Source organism: Phoxinus phoxinus (assembly GCF_949152265.1).
Source record: "Phoxinus phoxinus genome assembly, chromosome: 5".
NCBI classification, from domain to species: Eukaryota; Metazoa; Chordata; class Actinopteri; order Cypriniformes; family Leuciscidae; genus Phoxinus; species Phoxinus phoxinus.
Window position 1 is genome coordinate 22040803 of NC_136880.1, and position 18325 is coordinate 22059127.

The window sequence follows — 18325 nt, forward strand, 5'->3', positions numbered from 1 at the left end:
AGAAAAATCACATAATTTTGATTCCAAAAGCAGCTGGGATAAATGAATAATGTAGTGTTATTTTTGAGATCGCGAAAATGTGTTGATATTCAAGTTTACTGCAGTGCCTCAAGGGAGAGTTTATGTTGATGTTTTTTTTCTTCTTCCAGTTGCTCGTTTATTATTGATGATTGCAGCAAAGCTTCTCATTAGGCATTATTAAATATCTTAGATGTGAATCAAAAATGATTGGCAGGAAACATGGCCAGTTGTGACAAACATTTGTACTCAAAAGCTCAGCCTATGACTTTCAAATCAAGCCTCATGCGAACGGGACAATTTGCAGTTTAAAAATCTGAATTGCCATTTATTTATGCTTCCGAAGAGTTCACAAGGGCAGGCCATCATCGACTGACACAGTCTGAATAAAATATTACATTCAATAAAATAACTAATTCAATGTTTATGAATTAAATAGTTGTGGATGGTTTCTGAAAAACATTCTGAAATGTTTTTATATCTGCTGTGCTGTGGTTGTGCATTCGTGTGAGTTCAGGGAACATAATATACAAGAAAAATGAGTGTTGAAGTATTGAACTAGGTAGATCTTTGTGCAATATGCTGTAAGTTGGCACTCTTTGACATGTGAAGCATTTATTTTAGTATTACAACACGAGGAGTCTGCTGGGACTAAAACAACCAAAGTGATGCAGCTTTTTTTTCCAGGGATTTTTTCTTTGGAGCGTTTCATCTGAATAATCTTTCCTCAGATCATGCATATTTAAATTGAGCTGAAAGATTGCAATGGCCTAAAAATATATTTTATTGAATATGAAATAATCTTAAAAGTGGAGTGCTATGTAAAGGGATCTTGAAGGCCGCTGTTTATAGATCACAAGCCCTCATGGCCTGTTTTTGTTTTGCTGTTAAAAATCTATTGAACAGCAGTCAATAAAGGTATAGTTCACCTGAAGATGAAAGTACTGTCGTCATTTACGACCTCACCCTCTTGTCTTTCCAAACCTCTATGACTTCCTTTGTTTTTAATTCTGAAGAATGTGATGGTTGCTTTTTTCTATATGCGGTTACAATTAAGGAGAAAGGGGCTTTCAAGCTTCAAAAAGGATGCAAAAGCATAAATAATAATAAAATAATTGGTTCATGCAGCTGTGCTCAAAAGTTTACACACCCCTTGCAGAATCTGTAAAAAACATTAATATACTTAAAAAAAATTAGGCGGATCATAAAAATTGCACAATATTTTTCATTTAGTACTGCCCTCCAAAAGCTACAGAAGATACTTGCATGGTTCCCAGAAGACAACTATCACAAAACATGAAAATAGTCATTGATCATCCATGTAATGACACGGTATTAATTTTTATTAATTCAGGGGTCATTTTTATAAATTCAGCAATTTTTTTTGTCTTGTTTACTATAAGTAAACATCTGTTGTGTGAAATATCTTATTCAGGACATACTAAATAAAAAATAACCTGCAATTTTTATGATCCCTCTGTCACGGTTTAAGTCCAAGAAGGTAGACTATAAATAACTACAGTATTTATTAAACATAAGCCAACAACTCAAAACTATGTGCCTTGCTCAAACAATACTGGACAAAAAATTAGTGAAGTGAGGATGAGGAACTGAAATGCACATGGTGATGAACTAAATAATGAACAGCTGTGATGATTAAATTAATATCCATGCAAACACCCTCTTATTTTGTTCAAATTATTAACATTATTAACAGAACTCTGCAAAGGGTATGTAAAGTTTAGCACAACTGTACAACTCGTGCATTATATTCAAAGTCTTCTGAGGAAGTAGCTTTGGCAAGTCAAGTCAAATTTATTTAGCGCTTTTCACAATACACATTCTTTCAAAGCAGCTTCTCAGAGAATCATGATGTTGATGTTTATAATATCTTAATATCTTCATGCCTTATAGCTGGCATTTAGCAGATTACTGTAGATATTGTGTACATTTTGTATACTGAGTTAACTGTTTGTATGCAGATATAGTTGGATGTACTTATACTGTATATTCAACTTTATAAGACATAATTTTCATTATTTTGTTGAACTATCATAAATAATGTGTTTGCATGCACGAATTTACATTATTATTTTTTACAATTTGATCATGAAACGCGTTATATAAATGCTAAATGTACTCTTTTATCAAGTAAAGGTGATAAACAGTTTAAGCAAAACATGTTTAGCACATACTAATTGTTGTCCAGCATGTCACCTTTACTGGCATTCAGACAGGTTAATGAATGTGTGCATGTCCATTTATGTTTCGAAGGAAAAACTGGAGACAATCTGATGGTTTCAAAATCTCATGCAAACTAGCTTTTCTTGTGTTTTCAGGTTTTAATTGTCTTTATTTTTCATTCTCAGGGTCTTGTACAGATTAACACACTCAATCTTAGTTTTAAAAATGTTTGAAGGCTACAATTTTATTCGATTTTATCATTAGAATGAGAATGAAAAACAGCCAATTAATTTACAACCTAACATATGGAGCTGCAGTTATGAATGGAGTTATGAATCATAATGGCACTTGTTTGTTTATGTAGGCTATGTATTTTCCTTCTATACCTCTCTCTTCTAGAGGGACTTCTGAGGCATTGCTTCAAAACTACTAGCCCACATCCTAACTACAAAAAAAAAAAAAAAAAGCCTGGTCAAAATATCTCCTCTGTAATATTCTTCTCTGTGTCAGAAATTTTTGCGATTAAATTGAATTGAAAACCCACAGGCAGGAGAAGATATTGGATGTACCTGTATGCCCATGTGATTTGCCTCAGGAACTAATAAATGGCAAAAATATGGTGACTGCATAGAAGCAGAAGCCTCAGATTGTACATTTATTTAATCGTAAACATAATCTGTTTGCTGAAACATACATCACGTTTCCTTTTTTACCACCTAATGAAGTTATTTTGCTTTATGTGAAATATTCTTTTTTGAAACAAGTCAAAAGACTTGCTCCTTGCATTGTTAAAAGAGAAGCTCAAAGAATTTCACTCTTTTATCAAAAAAAATCGGTTTGCCAGTAAATTTTAATTGATGCATCACATTTATGGTCTTATTGAGTGAAAACGGAAAGCAGTATTTTTGAAGTATGATGACTCAACTTTAGCTTTTAATGAACCAAAGATTTCCGGTGAGGATAATTTGGACTAGACTGTGCGAGCCATAGTTCACAAGGAGACTAGGTGGAGATCTTTCCCAACATCAAGCACTGCACCCTCCAAACCTCCCTCTTCTCACAGACTCTCAACACTTCAAAGCCAAACAACAGCCGTCCCACATGCCTTCATTAAGACATAGAGAAGCCACTTATCTCCTATTTGCTCTATTTAAGATTTCAAAAAATGAACATGAGGGGTGCTGACAAACTCATTTTAGATCTACAATGTTTTTTCCCCCACAAATATATTTTTACGCGTTCGGCCTTCAAAGTTGACAATCGATCTGAAACCCGTTTTTTTTATATATATTTTCTGGTGTGCATAATTCTGTTATTGACAAAGAACATTCTGTTAATGAATATGGACGTACAGACATGAGAGTAAATAAATGATGATAGAATTTTCGTGTTTGGTTGAAATGTTAAAAGTCTAATCTAGAATTCCAAAATGGGCTCTAGGATTTTTATTTATTTTTACATTGTATTGTTTACACTACAGTGAAGCTGCCTGCATAAGGTAAAACAAGTTACCAAATGTCAAACATTTTATTGTTTTGTTCATTTATGCCTCAGTGATGGACCATGTGCATGATTTCCCAAGATCTGTTGGCTCATTCAACTCAATAAGCAAACAATTCCTGACAAAAGAGGAGTAATTGTCTACTGTGGCGTGCATGTATATGACTTCCTTTGAACTATAAAATGAGTTTTAAATATTGTGCAATGGGTCTTCAAATGAAAACATATCAGTCTAGTGTTCTCTAAACTCTAAAGGTGTGCAATATAAAGGATCAAAAACCACGCGCCACCATCTACATAAAATACCCTCAGTAATCATTACAGATGCAAAGTCATATTAATGTCGCCCAACAGGCACACTTGCATGGTGATGTGTCCCCAGTGGTTATTATTTAATCAGCAGTAAATGGTCTTAATTAGTAGATTAGTCTCTTTCCAATTAGCTCACTCTGTAATTGCCCTAATCTACGACTGCAGTCCTTTGAATCCTAATTTAGAGCTGTGCATTTAGATTCACAAGGGGCCTATCAAATGCGTCATTATAAACCAAGTTATTCTCACATAAACCAACTGCTTATGAGCAATTCCGGCCCAATTTGGAGAGCAGCTGCTGTGTTTTTGTTTCTATTGTGCCGTCATTTGACTTGTGAAGTCAAGCTGCACTTTTTGGCTTTTTGTGCAAGCTGAATGAGACCTTTGAGGTCCATTTTATTTTTTATTGCCCATTTTATTCCCTCATTCAGCATGACTTCTAATTTTAGAGAGGTGAGAGTGGTCACTCATTATGCTTATTCTGTCATTTGACACAATGTGGAATCCTGCAAAAGAGCCAGGACTACATGCATAAAACTTGGCGTTATTTCATCCTGAAAGTGTGCGTAAACAGCAGAGCATTTAAACTTATAAAACCAAGTTTGGCATAAGTTTGGCACATCATGTGCAGGGTTCATTTTATAAATCTTGGCCCTGAAGTAGCCATGGTGACCTTTTTGGCGAAGTTATTATGCAGTTTGTTTCTTGGCCACTGGAGGCGCCATATTCTGTGCTGGGTTAATGTTATAAATCTTGTCTCTAAAGTAACAGTTCATTTCTTGGCCACTGGAGGTGAACAAATCATGTTTGTGTCTAGCGTCTTTATTGTGTTTCTTTAATGTGTTAATGAGTTACCGCTGTAGTTTATGCAACCCTAGTCTCAGCTAGGGTGACCACCTGGCTATTGCTCTGTTGCAGGTCAGCAGACCTGATTTTGCGGGACAATGCGGGACACGAGGGAGAAAACTTACTATTATTATACTAGGTGAATAAATATTGATTTTATATTAGATGTCTTTTTGCAGTGATGTTAACATGCTTTAAATTGCTAATAGGCTTTATAAAAATGTTAATGATGGCGCTGACCGGCGCTGTGAACGTCACTATTAATATATAAACTCATTTTAACAGCACGGGTCTATTCAATCTAAATAATTAAATGAAAATACATTTACATTTACATTTACATTACATTTACATTTAGTCATTTAGCAGACGCTTTTATCCAAAGCGACTTACAACTGAGGACTACAGCAAGCGAGTCATCGTGAAGAGGCAAAAATAACGCAAGAAGTGCTCAAAATACAAAGTTCAGGCATTGCTCAGAGTAGCATAAGCCAAACAAGGGAGGATAAAAGTTTTTTTTTTTTTTTTTTTTTTTTTTTTTTTTTTTTTTTTTTTTTTTTTTTGTCATGTCAAGTGCTCACGGAAGAGATGAGTTTTCAGTTGTCTTTTGAATGTAGTCAGGGATTCTGCATTCCGGACGAGGGTAGGGAGATCATTCCACCAGCATGGAACCGTGAATAATAATCCAATCGCTAAAAAGCACATTTCCAAATAAGCACATAAATTCCATTAGTGAAGAATAGAAAGATTGAATGCGTTCTTACCGGATTCAGTGCATCTTGAATTAATATTTTTTTGTGTGTGTGTGTGTTTTTTGTTTGTTTTTTTTTCAGTGTTTGTTTTCCCGCTCTGGCTAGAACCAATAATAACGGCTGCGCTGCGCATGTTCAGTGTTTTCTTATTATCAATTTTTTTAATTGTAGAATTGTAATTTAAAGGACGATTAAATAAAATACAGACAAAATTAAAATACGGGACACTGTTTATGACTTGCGGGACGCGGGACAAAGCTTCAAATTTCGGGACTGTCCCGCAAAATGCGGGACAGGTGGTCACCCTAGTCTCAGCCTCAGACGTGTCACGCCCACAGACCATTGGCTGAAAGTCTGATGCATATGGCACACTTTTCTGGAAACACTTCAGGAGTTTCGAAGTGGTGATCTGATTGGCTGAATTCTACAGGATGTCTGAGAGACGTGTGTGTGCCGTGTTCTTTAACGATCCGCCTGGAAACAAATGGTGTTTGGTGTAAGTCGACTTGCGTACGGCTGTCTGCCGGAAGCTAGTTATTTTAGTCAATAAAGTTTTCAATATGGATATTTTTCTTACACTAACACATCGCTTAACTTCAGAAGACCTTTATTAACCCGTCAGTGCTGTTTTGAGCACTTTTATCATGGATGCATGCGCTTGATGGACTTTCAAAAGAAATATGCTCATTGACTCTCATTATAAAGCTTGGAAGAGCCTGCTTTTTTAATAGAACTCCGATTGTATTCGTCTGAAAGAAGAATGCCATATACACCTAGTATGGCTTCAGGGTGAGTAAATCATGGGCTAATTTTAATTTTTGGGTGAACTATCTCTTTAAGGTCATTACATAGTATTGTGTATGGAACCTCGCAAAAAAACAAACAACGTTATTAATTGATAATATGTCCCCGTAATCATAATTTGTGTGAAAAGTCGTTGGTGTTAAACAACTTATGGAAGCTCGCAATTCTGTCTTCTTTTTCTCAGAATTTCATGTTTATATTTCACAATTCTGACTTTAAATAACACGCAATCGCGCCTTTATATCATGCAATTCTGACTTTATATCTCGCAATTGCGTGTCAGAACTGTGAGATATAAACTCGCAATTCTGAGGAAAAAAGTCCTTTTTATTGTACTTTATTACTCGCAATTGCAAGTTTATCTTCCAATTCTGACTTTATATCTCGCAATTGTGAAATAAAAAGTCACAATTATCTTTTAAAATGTTTTATTCTGTGGAGAAAACAAGCTTCCATAACAACTAATGTTTGGAATTTAGCAAAAATGTTTTTCCAATGAGCCTAGATTGAGTTTGTCTTCTTACCGAAAAAAAATAATATATATTTACCTCAATCGTGCATAAAGCTTTTAATTGTACATTTTATTTGCATGTTATTTTTATAACATTTTTATAGTTGTTTTTTAAATAATTAATTAATTTTATTAATTAATTTTGGTATTAAGCAAAAATGATAGAAACCAAATGATAGGCATGTTCTGTTAAATTAAGACTCAGTCTCAAAGAGGCATTACCTTACCTGCCCTGCACTTTGATGTCCGAGATGGCGTAGAAGTATCTAGAGAGGTTGTTCTCATCCACCATTGTGGCTCCGGTGGCAGGCCGTAGAAGTCTGATGCGAAGGTCAGTGAGGGTGAAGAAATCCCTTAGGTTCTTGGTGGTGTCCAGCTGCCCATACAGAGAAGCCATGTTGTGCAGTCTTGGACCAGCAAGAAGGGCGAAGCGGTCTTTGATCTCAAAGCGTACAGTTTTGTCGTACTTCCACACATAGCCTGTTGAATAGACCTCAGTGCAGATGATCTCTAGCATACTGCTTTGGGTCAGCTGATGTACAGCTTTTGGCTCCATAGTAAAGGCATCCAAACAGTCAGCTGCATAAAACTGGTACGGCTGCCACGTACGACCGTAATCCAGCGACTTCTCCAAGACTAATTGCTCAGGTCGGCCAGACTCGAAGGTAAGGACAATGTCATCTGTGAGTTCTATTGTTTTGTTCCAGGACAGCGTGATGTTGACCTGAAGGGGCTTCGGATATTTCTTCCAGGAGGTCGACTGCCAGAATGTAGTGGGGTTTCGTCCTTCAGAGTCAAACATGAGCTCGGGCGGGTGGGCCAGCTCCTCGGTTTCAGCGTCGCATTCATTATTACACATATATGGGTTTTCCTGAAACACACACAGACCGGATTTGTTAATTTTGCAGTAAGCTAATAGTAGAAGGTTTGCAGCTAGACACTCATTTGAGGGGAACAGAGGGAACCCACACTGAGATGTTTGATTCTCCACATGAATCACGATGTTAATGAACATATTCTTTGGTGAAAACACTTCAGTCTCCATTAACGCAATAAGTTGGACGTTTTCCTGAGGTGACTGCTAAGCACGGTGCTCAGAATGGCCATTGTGTGCATTTGGAGTGGTGTGTCTCACGAGAGCTGCTCAGTGGTTACCCGCTCGCTCGCTACCACCCAAATTGCTAATGTAATTGATATTCTTGCTTGTTGGCCAGTTGGAATGGGAGTGGAATTCAGATGAGTGAAGTTGAAGGTACACACAGAGCTCCATGCATTTTTCATGTGTCTGTGTCTGCCCTGCACCGCTGAGCCGCTGTTTCTCAGATCAACTTTTTCATTAACATTCAGCACACCTCTGAGCCATAGCACAAATGACAATCAGCCATGAACTTTGAGGAGACGGCCATTAATTTCCGTCTTGTATACATGTTTGATCGGCCGCAATTGTCATAAATCTTGTTTTGTTTCAGGCACAAACAGCGGCGGATTGCAATTACAAAAGATGCATAACATCTAAAGGCTCTAGGGACAAAAGATTCAGCTTTGTTTGTGCAATAATTTTGTCCCCATCGCTGCTGTCAGTGAAAGAACGGACAGATTGGGATGCTTCCTCACATCAAATTAATTATCTACTGTGCGTTGTTAGATCAAAATGTGTTTCCCTTGTTGGTTTAGTCCAGGAATGTTCACAGGGAGATTTGATCTGAGATGCTGTGCTGAACAAATAATGTTTCACTCAGGCACAAGTGTTTAGTGAGGCAGAAGGATCACATCTATACTTTAACAAAAAAATCATCTTCTGGAATTCATGTCATTCCAAAACCATAATACTGGTTTTCATGGAACACAAAAATGTACATTTCTGAAGAATTTTTACACAATTCACACCATACAAGGAAAGTTCATAGTAACCAGGGGCTTTCAAGCTACACAGATGACCTTAAAAGCAAAATAACAGTAGTTTGTACAACGTATGGTCATATTTCTTACGTGTCATATTCAGAATTGATTTTTACATTTTGATTCCAGAAATTGAAATGTGCTAGCAAACAGGTTGCAGAATTGCATTTTAAAACAGCCCGCTATGCTGCTTGATGTTGCAAACTGGAATTTGTTATCATATTATTTCAATGTATTATTGTAATCATAAACAGACTGGTCTATAGTACAAGGTTTTACTGTTTACTGCACTTTGATACTCTTCTAGTTATTTACCTATAGTCTTGCACATTCACACAAAATAGCTGACTTCCAAGTTGAAAATAAGATGTATATAAATGTATACTTGGCTTTTATGTAATTATTTATATTGAAATTTTGAAATATTGAAATAAATATTATAATAAAATCCAATTAAATTTCCAATTTTACACAACCATGTCTTCTATTGCAGATGTACTGTAAATGAGATGTAAATTGCCATTCACTTATATTTATTTCAGTAGATTATAGCACACAAGCTTTTCTTTCTTTCTTTCTTTCTTTCTTTCTTTCTTTCTTTCTTTCTTTCTTTCTTTCTTTCTTTCTTTCTTTCTTTCTTTCTTTCTTTCTTTCTTTCTTTCTTTCTTTCGTTCGTTGTAGCTCAGTAGTTCTTGGCCGCCGTAAGCAGTCATTTGGCAAGAGCAATGCAATGATTCTTCAAAAGCATCTAATTTTGTGTCCCACAGAAAATACATATGGGTTTAAGAACAACATGTGGGAGATGAGGGTCATTTTTGGCTGTAATCTTCTTTTTAGTCTTCATGTTACTGAACTATCGGTCCCCCTCTGTGTGCATTTAAAGTAGAAGAGATTTACCACCTGCACACATATACTATCATTGATTTCTTCCTCCAACCGCATTACAACACTTACGTACCCTGATATAGACAATACTGAGTGGCTTAATGTGACAAAGAGGGCCAGGCCTTCCACTGGATTCTCCTGCAGTGGCTCCCTGACCAAAAGCTGCTGCCTTATCCCGATCAATATGCTCTCTCCTCTTAACACTTGGGGATAGAGTGACCAATGTTGAAGGTGGCCATTGAAAAATCGATGTAGATTATATCCCATTCCACGTATGGTCTCTGTTAGAGGAGGAAAGACAGTGTAGCGGTGCTCATTAGAATAGCTGACATCTCCATCAGCAGCACTGGACCACAGCAGTAATTTCCAAAGCTGCTCTCTATTAATCCCTGTTGATTAGAGAACCGCCATAGGAGTGTGCATCACAGACACTTCAACATAAAGGTCATGTTAGACTGGTCGCTAATGAGGTCCTGCCTCATAAAGCCAAAGGGGCAATCCAATATTGTGTCTCGGATTGCGGTCCAATGGTTTGAACTGAGGATGTTAGGGCATTCATCATACGATCGTGTATTAATTGAGAATTTGTGAGCTCCAATGAAAGTGTTCAATGTTATTACCCCAACTGACCCAGAGCAGAAAAACAGGTTGTACATTTCAAACCTAAAATGAATTATGGTACAGAATTGGAAGATTAATATATATAGTACCTATTTTCACAAACTAGTTTTTAATCATTTGGCCACGGACACAAGCCTTTAATTAAGCATATGAATTATTGTCCACTGAACACAACATCATCTTTTGTAATTCTGACAATGAACCAGTCATTGTGTGACTAGAATTGAATATAAATTTTGTTGAATAATAATAACATTTCAGCTTAATTAAGATTATATATTTATTTTGATCAAAACACACTTTGATAATTATTTTGATTACTGCATCAAAAGATTATTTAAGTAATCATAGCAACAATAACTGAAATAAAAAAAAGACTATCAAATAATAAATATGCACTACTGTTCAAAAGCTTGGGGTCAGTAAGACTGTTTTGAATACTTTTGAATAAAAACTTTTTTATTCAAGGATGCGTTAAATTGAAAAAAAGTTACATTAATGGCTGCTGAAAATTCAGCTTTGTAAAAAAGTATCAAAATAGAACACATTATTTTAAATTGTGATAATATTTCATTTCTGATCAAATAAATGCAGCTGTGATGAACATAAGGGACATCTTTAAAAACATTTTAAAATCTCACTGACCGCAAATTTTGAATAAGAAATTAAACTAATGCAAATATTGTGTTTTTGTCAAGAAATTATATATCATACACAGTTAGGGCAGCAACACTAGAAAAAACAAACAAATAAAAACAATAGCAGATGTGATAGACATGAAGGTTGTGAGACTGACAGGCCTAGCCCCGTTGATGTGGTCCGGGACAGAGTATGTGCATGAGGAACATAAATTTGTTGGCCAATGACAGCAGGGCCTGATGAATAGGTCCAAGCTGCCCTACAAATCAGCTGATGTGACAAATGTTTAAGAATCGCACCCCAGATCACAGACTGACTAAATTCCCCATTCCTTCTATGCACAGAATCACTACCAGTACCTGCAACCATGTTTTTAAAGAACAAATGGTTTCCTGTGATAAAATGCACTGAACAACATGTATGCAATTTCAATGTTTTATGTAAAGAAAAGAAAAAGCTCTTCAATGAAATATAGCAGTAGTGTAACACAGAGGAGGTTGTGTGATTCATGGTTTAGACTCTGATCAAGGAAAAGCCTGAGGAAGTCTGGCTTCAACGTCATGTCTGATTAATCGTATTTATTAATCTCGCTTTTCTTCTGCTTTGACAAAGACAGGATATATGCTCCATGTGGAATTTACGAAGGAAGAGTGTCAATATTTCACTTACAATTCAGTTTCTTTAAACATGTACATCTCTGGGATGTATATTTATATTGATATAATGCATTACAATTATTTGACATTGTGGTTATGAGTTAAGAAGGTCTGTAATACCCAGAGAAAGTTATTAGCATTCATCTTAATGGCAGGGTTGTTAACTAAAACTATATATAAAACATTTTTGTTAATTGAAATAAAATAAAATATAAATATTAGATGAAAAGCAAAAAACTAAACAAAACGAAAATTAGAAATGTTTCCTTGTCAATTAACTGAAATAAAATACAATTGTAGCTAAAAATAAATATAAAACGACAAAAACACAACAAAATTACTAAAGCTAAAATGAAAATGTAAACTGAAAATATAACACTAAATGTTAATTAAAAATATGAATAAATACTGTATGCCTAAATAAATCTGCCATACTTAAAGAAAAGTAGTTATACTATATTGGTTGCACAATTGTGCTTAGTCAGAATACAGCTAATATTAAAGTGCCCCTATTATGCTTTTTCGAATATTGCCTTTCATAGTGTGTATAGTGATTGAAAAATATTGTGAATGTAAAAGTTCTGCAAAGTTTTAAAGATCAAGTTGCACAACAAATAAAGTTATTGTCTCCTAAAAGAAATAATCTATTCGGAACTGCTGAAACTGGTCATAAGCAATTCCAGTCTCACCTCCTGTTACGTACCAACGTAACAATGTCACAAGTCTGAATAATGCTAGCCTATGGTCTTCATTAAGGTCTTTGACCCGCTCTCAATAGTTGTAGCTGAGACTGGAAGAGTTTAGTTTGTCTAAATGTCGAGAAGACGCTGTTTTCAGTGCTGTGAATCCACTTTGATGCACTTCAAATAGATGAGGACTCGCACTGGAATTGATACGGAAAACCGACACCATCTGTTTGTACCACTGTGTACCAAGCATCGAGGAAGTCTCCAGAGCTAAAATTCAGATTTGGTAATAGCCATTTATTTTCTGACATGCGCTGTAAGCGGTAGACATCACAACAGACTGAGCCATCTGACCAATCAGAGAAGAGTATATAATAGGCTCGAAGGAGGGGTTTAGAGAGACTGAATCTTCGAACCAACCGTTTCCAGACTCCTTGAGAAATTAGATGATGTGCAATGTATATTATGAGAAAATCAAAGTGTTTTATGACCTTGGATGCATGCAGCTAATCCTATTGTAGGATGCCTTCAAAAGAAAATTAGAAACATTTAAAATAGCCTAATAGAGGGACACTTTAAATGGCAGTCAATGGGGAAAGTTTTTAAAACCAGATGGTGCATTTCTGGTATCTACCAGCAGGGGGTAACGGCATCATACTAACCAGCCAAACCTTGACCCTCTTATTACCCCAAACTTGTGTCAAACGTGTGTCAAACTTCTTCTTCAGGTCAACTCTCTGAAACCAATGATTTCTGCTTTATCTGCTCTCCAGAAAAAACCCTTCTGCCCTATGAGAAGGATCCAATTACAACAAGAGTCTTCACAAGCAACTATATGAGATTGAGTCCCCAATCTCTCCCAGAGGAACAAAATAGCTAAGGCTTATATTGATGTAGGGTTATGGGTTAGCCCAGAATCACAAGGATACATCACATCCTGCCTCACCCAGACCTAAAGCAAGGTTTCGACGGCTGAAACTAATGCAGACTCTGCTCAGGTATGGCAATCTTAGCTATGTCTATGGTGATGTTGAGCCACGCTGGCTGGAGGGGCCTGATAATGGAGAGGGCTGAGAGGAGGGACAGTGAGAGATTGTAGGTGCTGGCGATTTGACAGAAACTCAATAGCACTTTAATGGTCCATAGTCATCGAGGTGCTTTACTGCAGTGCAGGACTTACCCCACTGACCATGGGAGAAATGAAGCAAAGCGGTGGTGAACTCTGAAGCCAGCGAGACCTGCACACGCTGCAGAATAAGATCTGTGGCGTAGGCCTGACAGATTGCCAATAGGATATGTGGAAATCACTTCACTGTCCATAAAATGAAAACATTATGATAAGATCCTTGGCCTAAGTAAATCCCCACAGGATCTCAGCGTGTTAGATATCCGTGGCATTAGGTCACACAGGAAACACAGATCTGATCAGGTGCAGACAAAAAAATTATGGATTTGAACAGTTGTGCTGCCATTAAATACACTACCGTTCAAAAGGCTTCGCCAAAAAAATCCTGCAATTTTTTACAACTATTAAACAAACTATTTATAATAATAATAAATGCTTCTTGGGCACCAAATCAGCATGTTAAAATGATTTCTGAATTAAGGATTATGATTGTGGAGTAATGATGCTGAAAATTCAGCTTCGACATCACAGGAATAAATTACATTTTAAAATATATTAAACTAGAAAACAACTATATATATTAAAAAAAAATTAATAATGCAAAATCCAACACATATCAGGCATACCTAATTCATGGTTGCTAATATTCCATTTTTTTATGTATTGGTTCTATTTCTGCGCTGCGCAATGTTAGCCTGACTACGTCAGACTTCCTACTTCCGCTAATTTCATTTCGCTCCTGTATTCAGTCTGAGACAGCGGCCTATCTTTCAGTTTTCCACCGGCCTTCGGACGGCCGGGCCAATCAACGAACAGAGGGCGGGCTGAGAGCCGTGACGTAGACGCTAAGCGCCGAGTTTTACATTGTAGGTTAGAGAAATCGAAAACCGAAACGAGACACGGGATGCGGAGAACCAGTGCCGCCGCTCCCACCACGCGCTGTGTGTAGGGAACCAAGAGCTGAGGAGGCACCAAAAAAATAGCGTTCCGGGAGTCTCCCGCATATTGATAGCGGCTCACTGATGCCCGCGAATTAGTTAAAATCTCCGGAATCTAGAGCGAGCGCGCCCGCGAGACAGAGACTGTGCTCCAAACCGCGTAGCGCGTGCACGGCAGAGAGGGAGAGAGAGCAAGAGAGGCGTGTGTGCCTCATGAAGCTTCTCGGGGTAGAGGGCATCAGAAAGGAATTATGCTTAGGGCACCGAAATGGCTAGCAGCGGCACTGGCTGTGTTTAAAATATCTAATCCTAAATTTGAGAGTTGGCTGCAAATATTTTCTTGTTTCACTCTGTCAAAAATATGTTTAGAGGCCGTGATTGTACCGTGGATGCGTAGATTAACGACGCATAATCTACAAAAGTCGTTTACAGTCATGTTCACTCCGTTATTTCGCTCGCATCATCATGTGTTTACAGTGTAAGTTCGATCATAGATTTGAGTTCAATGCATGATGTCTGTGGTTCGATGCGGCTGTACAGGCGCATAACATACGTCCTAACTAAACTTATCTGATTGGCTTACGGGTAACCAATGATTTTAAACGTCAGACAATCGCCCCCTAGCGAGAGAGAAAACACTTCTCTATTATGCCATTCCAGACTCTGTCTACGAAGCAAAGTGAAGTAGCAGAGTCTGGTATTACTGGTATTAATCATCCAACATTTTGTACGTTTAGAAACTTCTGATATTACATAGCAAATCCCTAATTTTCCACAAGGAAAACCATAACAAAGGATGCCATCTGGAGAAGCAATCCAAAGTCATAACAATTGGTTGGTATATGTTTTATGCTTTTGCAGAGTGTTGCGGCTTTGAGAGTGTGCACGCAAACACTGAACTCTTCCACACTCTGTTCTGATTTTCTTTGTGCTGCGTTGCGGAGCATTTCTTCTCATGTAGTGTGGGCAGATACATTTTCTTGTCTCGTCTGGTTCGGACACGGTGTTGCTTTAATGATTTGACGTGAGTGGTGGAAGCAGTGGTTGCATCTAAGCAGAAGTGTACGCATCGCTGTCTTTCCTCCATGCCATGCAGTGTGCCCTTTAGTATAAAGACTTCGAGAAAGCAGGGACTCTGAAAACAGCAGAAGGAGCCTGAGCTTTGAAGTGAACTGAAAATCAAGTGCAACATGTTGTTAGGCTTTAGACTAATTGGGATTCACAGAGCATACAGATACCAGAGGAACTTTACATTAATTAACAACTGGCCTCATTATCTATCCCATGGGGCTTCGTCCGGCTGGGGTAAACTTATCACCACTTCATTATCCAGAGGGGGTGGAAGAGGCCGGATGCACCAAGCTGTCAGAATTCAATCAACAGTTCTTCCCACCACTTCACTGTGCTAGTCGTCTGTCTTTCATGTTTAACAGCACATGGAGTTGGGTTGGGTTGGGATTACTTGTTTCCTGATTCGATTGATTTTTCCTCTTCCTGGCATTCAACAACAACAACAACAGCAAAACTATATTGTAAATTAGTAAATATTTATTCATACGATGTATTTTATTTTATGTATATGTATGCATTTGGTGGATACACACTAAAAACTCCTGGGTCAAAAATAACCCATAATTTTAACCCAACACAAATAACCCAGAAAATGGGTTGAAGAAATAACCCAGGAGTTTTTAGAGTGTACTTTTATTCAAAGCTAATTACACTGCAAGGATATAATTACAATTCAAAGTATACATTTTATCATTACATGCTTTCCCTGCAGTACTAAATGAATCATCATGAACGGATGATGTTAGATTAATAATGCTCAAAAGTCTAACGTGTCAGTCTGGATCTGCATTTATGCATTTGTTGTGACAAACTGTTCAAGAAGCGCCTTGAATGAACTCATTTTAATCTACGGAACCAGCAGCATAAATCCATTTTTTTTTCAGTGTATACTAATTTTTTGGGGGGTAATTTACTAATTATTGTTTGAATGCTTGTTTGAGTTGTTGTATGAAATTGATTTACATTTAAATACAGATAACATTATGCACATATATGTGTAGTTATACCATATAATTAACTTGTTTTTATCAGCTCATTTATAATATGCAAATCTAAATATTAATTTTAGCAAAATGCACACATGCAAGCCTAGAATTTTTTTTTCTTCATTTAGCTCGTTTTGTTAACACTAACTAAAAATCTGATTTTTTTTTAATGACATGACCAATAAGGTGCAATTAATTCAATTATTTTTTTTCACAGTGCAAATAATACTAAAATATGTATTCAAATGAGTGAATAAATAGACACAGCCTACACACGACTCCTTGTAATTCACCTATAGGATTATATGGCAAACCATTTCCGAGATAAGAGAAATTAGGTAAATCATATTTAAACCAAACAACAAAAAAATGATGAAATACTAATTGCCCTTTTATGTCCAAATATGTTTATATCATAATTATGAACTTGTATCGCATAATTTCAAAATTTTGTCATAGTTATGATTTACCAAAGCATGATTTGTTTTCTTATGTGGCAGAATTGGTTTCCTTAGGCAGAATGCAAGTAATTGACAGATATTATGCCTCATCGCAGCTGTCATGAAACTATTGTTACCCTTTCTCCTGGTGCATGTATAAGGTGTCCTCGAGGTTCATGTGTGGCACATGGCAGGGCATGCCATCATTCCATTGTTCACTCTTACCACAAGCTAGCTGTTATGTTTGCACTCCTTGAGCTTTCACATCCGCCCTGACACTTTGCTCCCCGTTTACCTCTTTGTTATCTTATTGTATAACATAAATGCAGCTCTGAGTCATATCCGTTCTACCTCCTCAGTATTACTCGACAGAGTATATTTTCTGTTAAACAAGTGACCCTCGCTAATAATTGAAATATGTCACACTTATGAAGAGAATTATACAAAAGACTCAGCTGATTAACCATCTGACTATTCATAGTCTTGATTGCCACTTTAATGCAGGGTTAGTCATAGAAATTTCATAGCATGATTAATGAGATGAGCTGTTTCTCAAATCAACTCAATTCTAGTGGAGTAAGTGAAGATGGGTTTAAGCAGTGTGACTCATTCTGATTAATATTATTTCCTCACTTGCACTAATGTTGAAGATCCTCTTCCCAGAATCTTTTTGACTCCATATCTCAAGGTTTAGCTTGCTAGCATGCCCTGCTAGATTATTTAACTAAACCATCTGCTTCTTTTTTAGCATATTTCTCTATATTTATGGTTGGACATTAAAAAATAGCTGTTTTATTCTAGCTATTTGTTGTTGTTGTTGCAAGACACATCCATCCATTTTCCAAACTGCTTGTTCTATATAGGATTGCGGGTGCAAAAAACAAATGTACTATTTATAGTTTTCCCAAAGTGTGGGGCCTACGACATGCTCGCTTGAAAATGTAAAATTATTATTTGTAAATTTTTTTGCTTTATGTTTCTGAATGTAATGTGAACATTGCACCGCTAGATGTCCAATCGTGTACTTCTAGAGGGTCCTGTGTCAGCCGAACAACTGCCATTGACATGAATGGTAATGTAAACGATAGCTTTCTCCAGGCATTATAGACAAGATCAATCCCTGTTTATTTTAGAAGCTCTCCATGGCAAGTCTGCCTAATTATTCACATCCAAAATTGCAAATCTTTCATAATAACAGCCTGTTTTACACATCTCATGTGTAAGGTGTTTTCACAAGGCTACAGTACATCAAGTGAAGTTACTAATAGATTTAGGGGAGAATCCTTTTTTAGCTTCCAATTAATACTACAAATTGCAAAGCTGTCACCACCTTGTATTAATGCACAAAGGAATATTCTGAGTTATTTTCAACCTAGTGTTTAAGTACTACATGTGGTATGCTGCCAAATTTGACAATTATAATTTCAACACTTCCTTCAGTTTTAAGGAAA

General features: G+C 36.8%; 1 protein-coding gene across 1 annotated transcript in view; it reads right to left on the minus strand.

Annotated features, from left to right (window-relative positions):
• Positions 1–18325, minus strand: part of ntng1b (netrin g1b) — a 54469-nt gene that overhangs the window by 17048 nt on the left and 19096 nt on the right. The window contains 1 exon segment of the mRNA XM_079611658.1: positions 7155–7798. Coding sequence (XP_079467784.1) covers positions 7155–7798 — 644 coding nt within the window.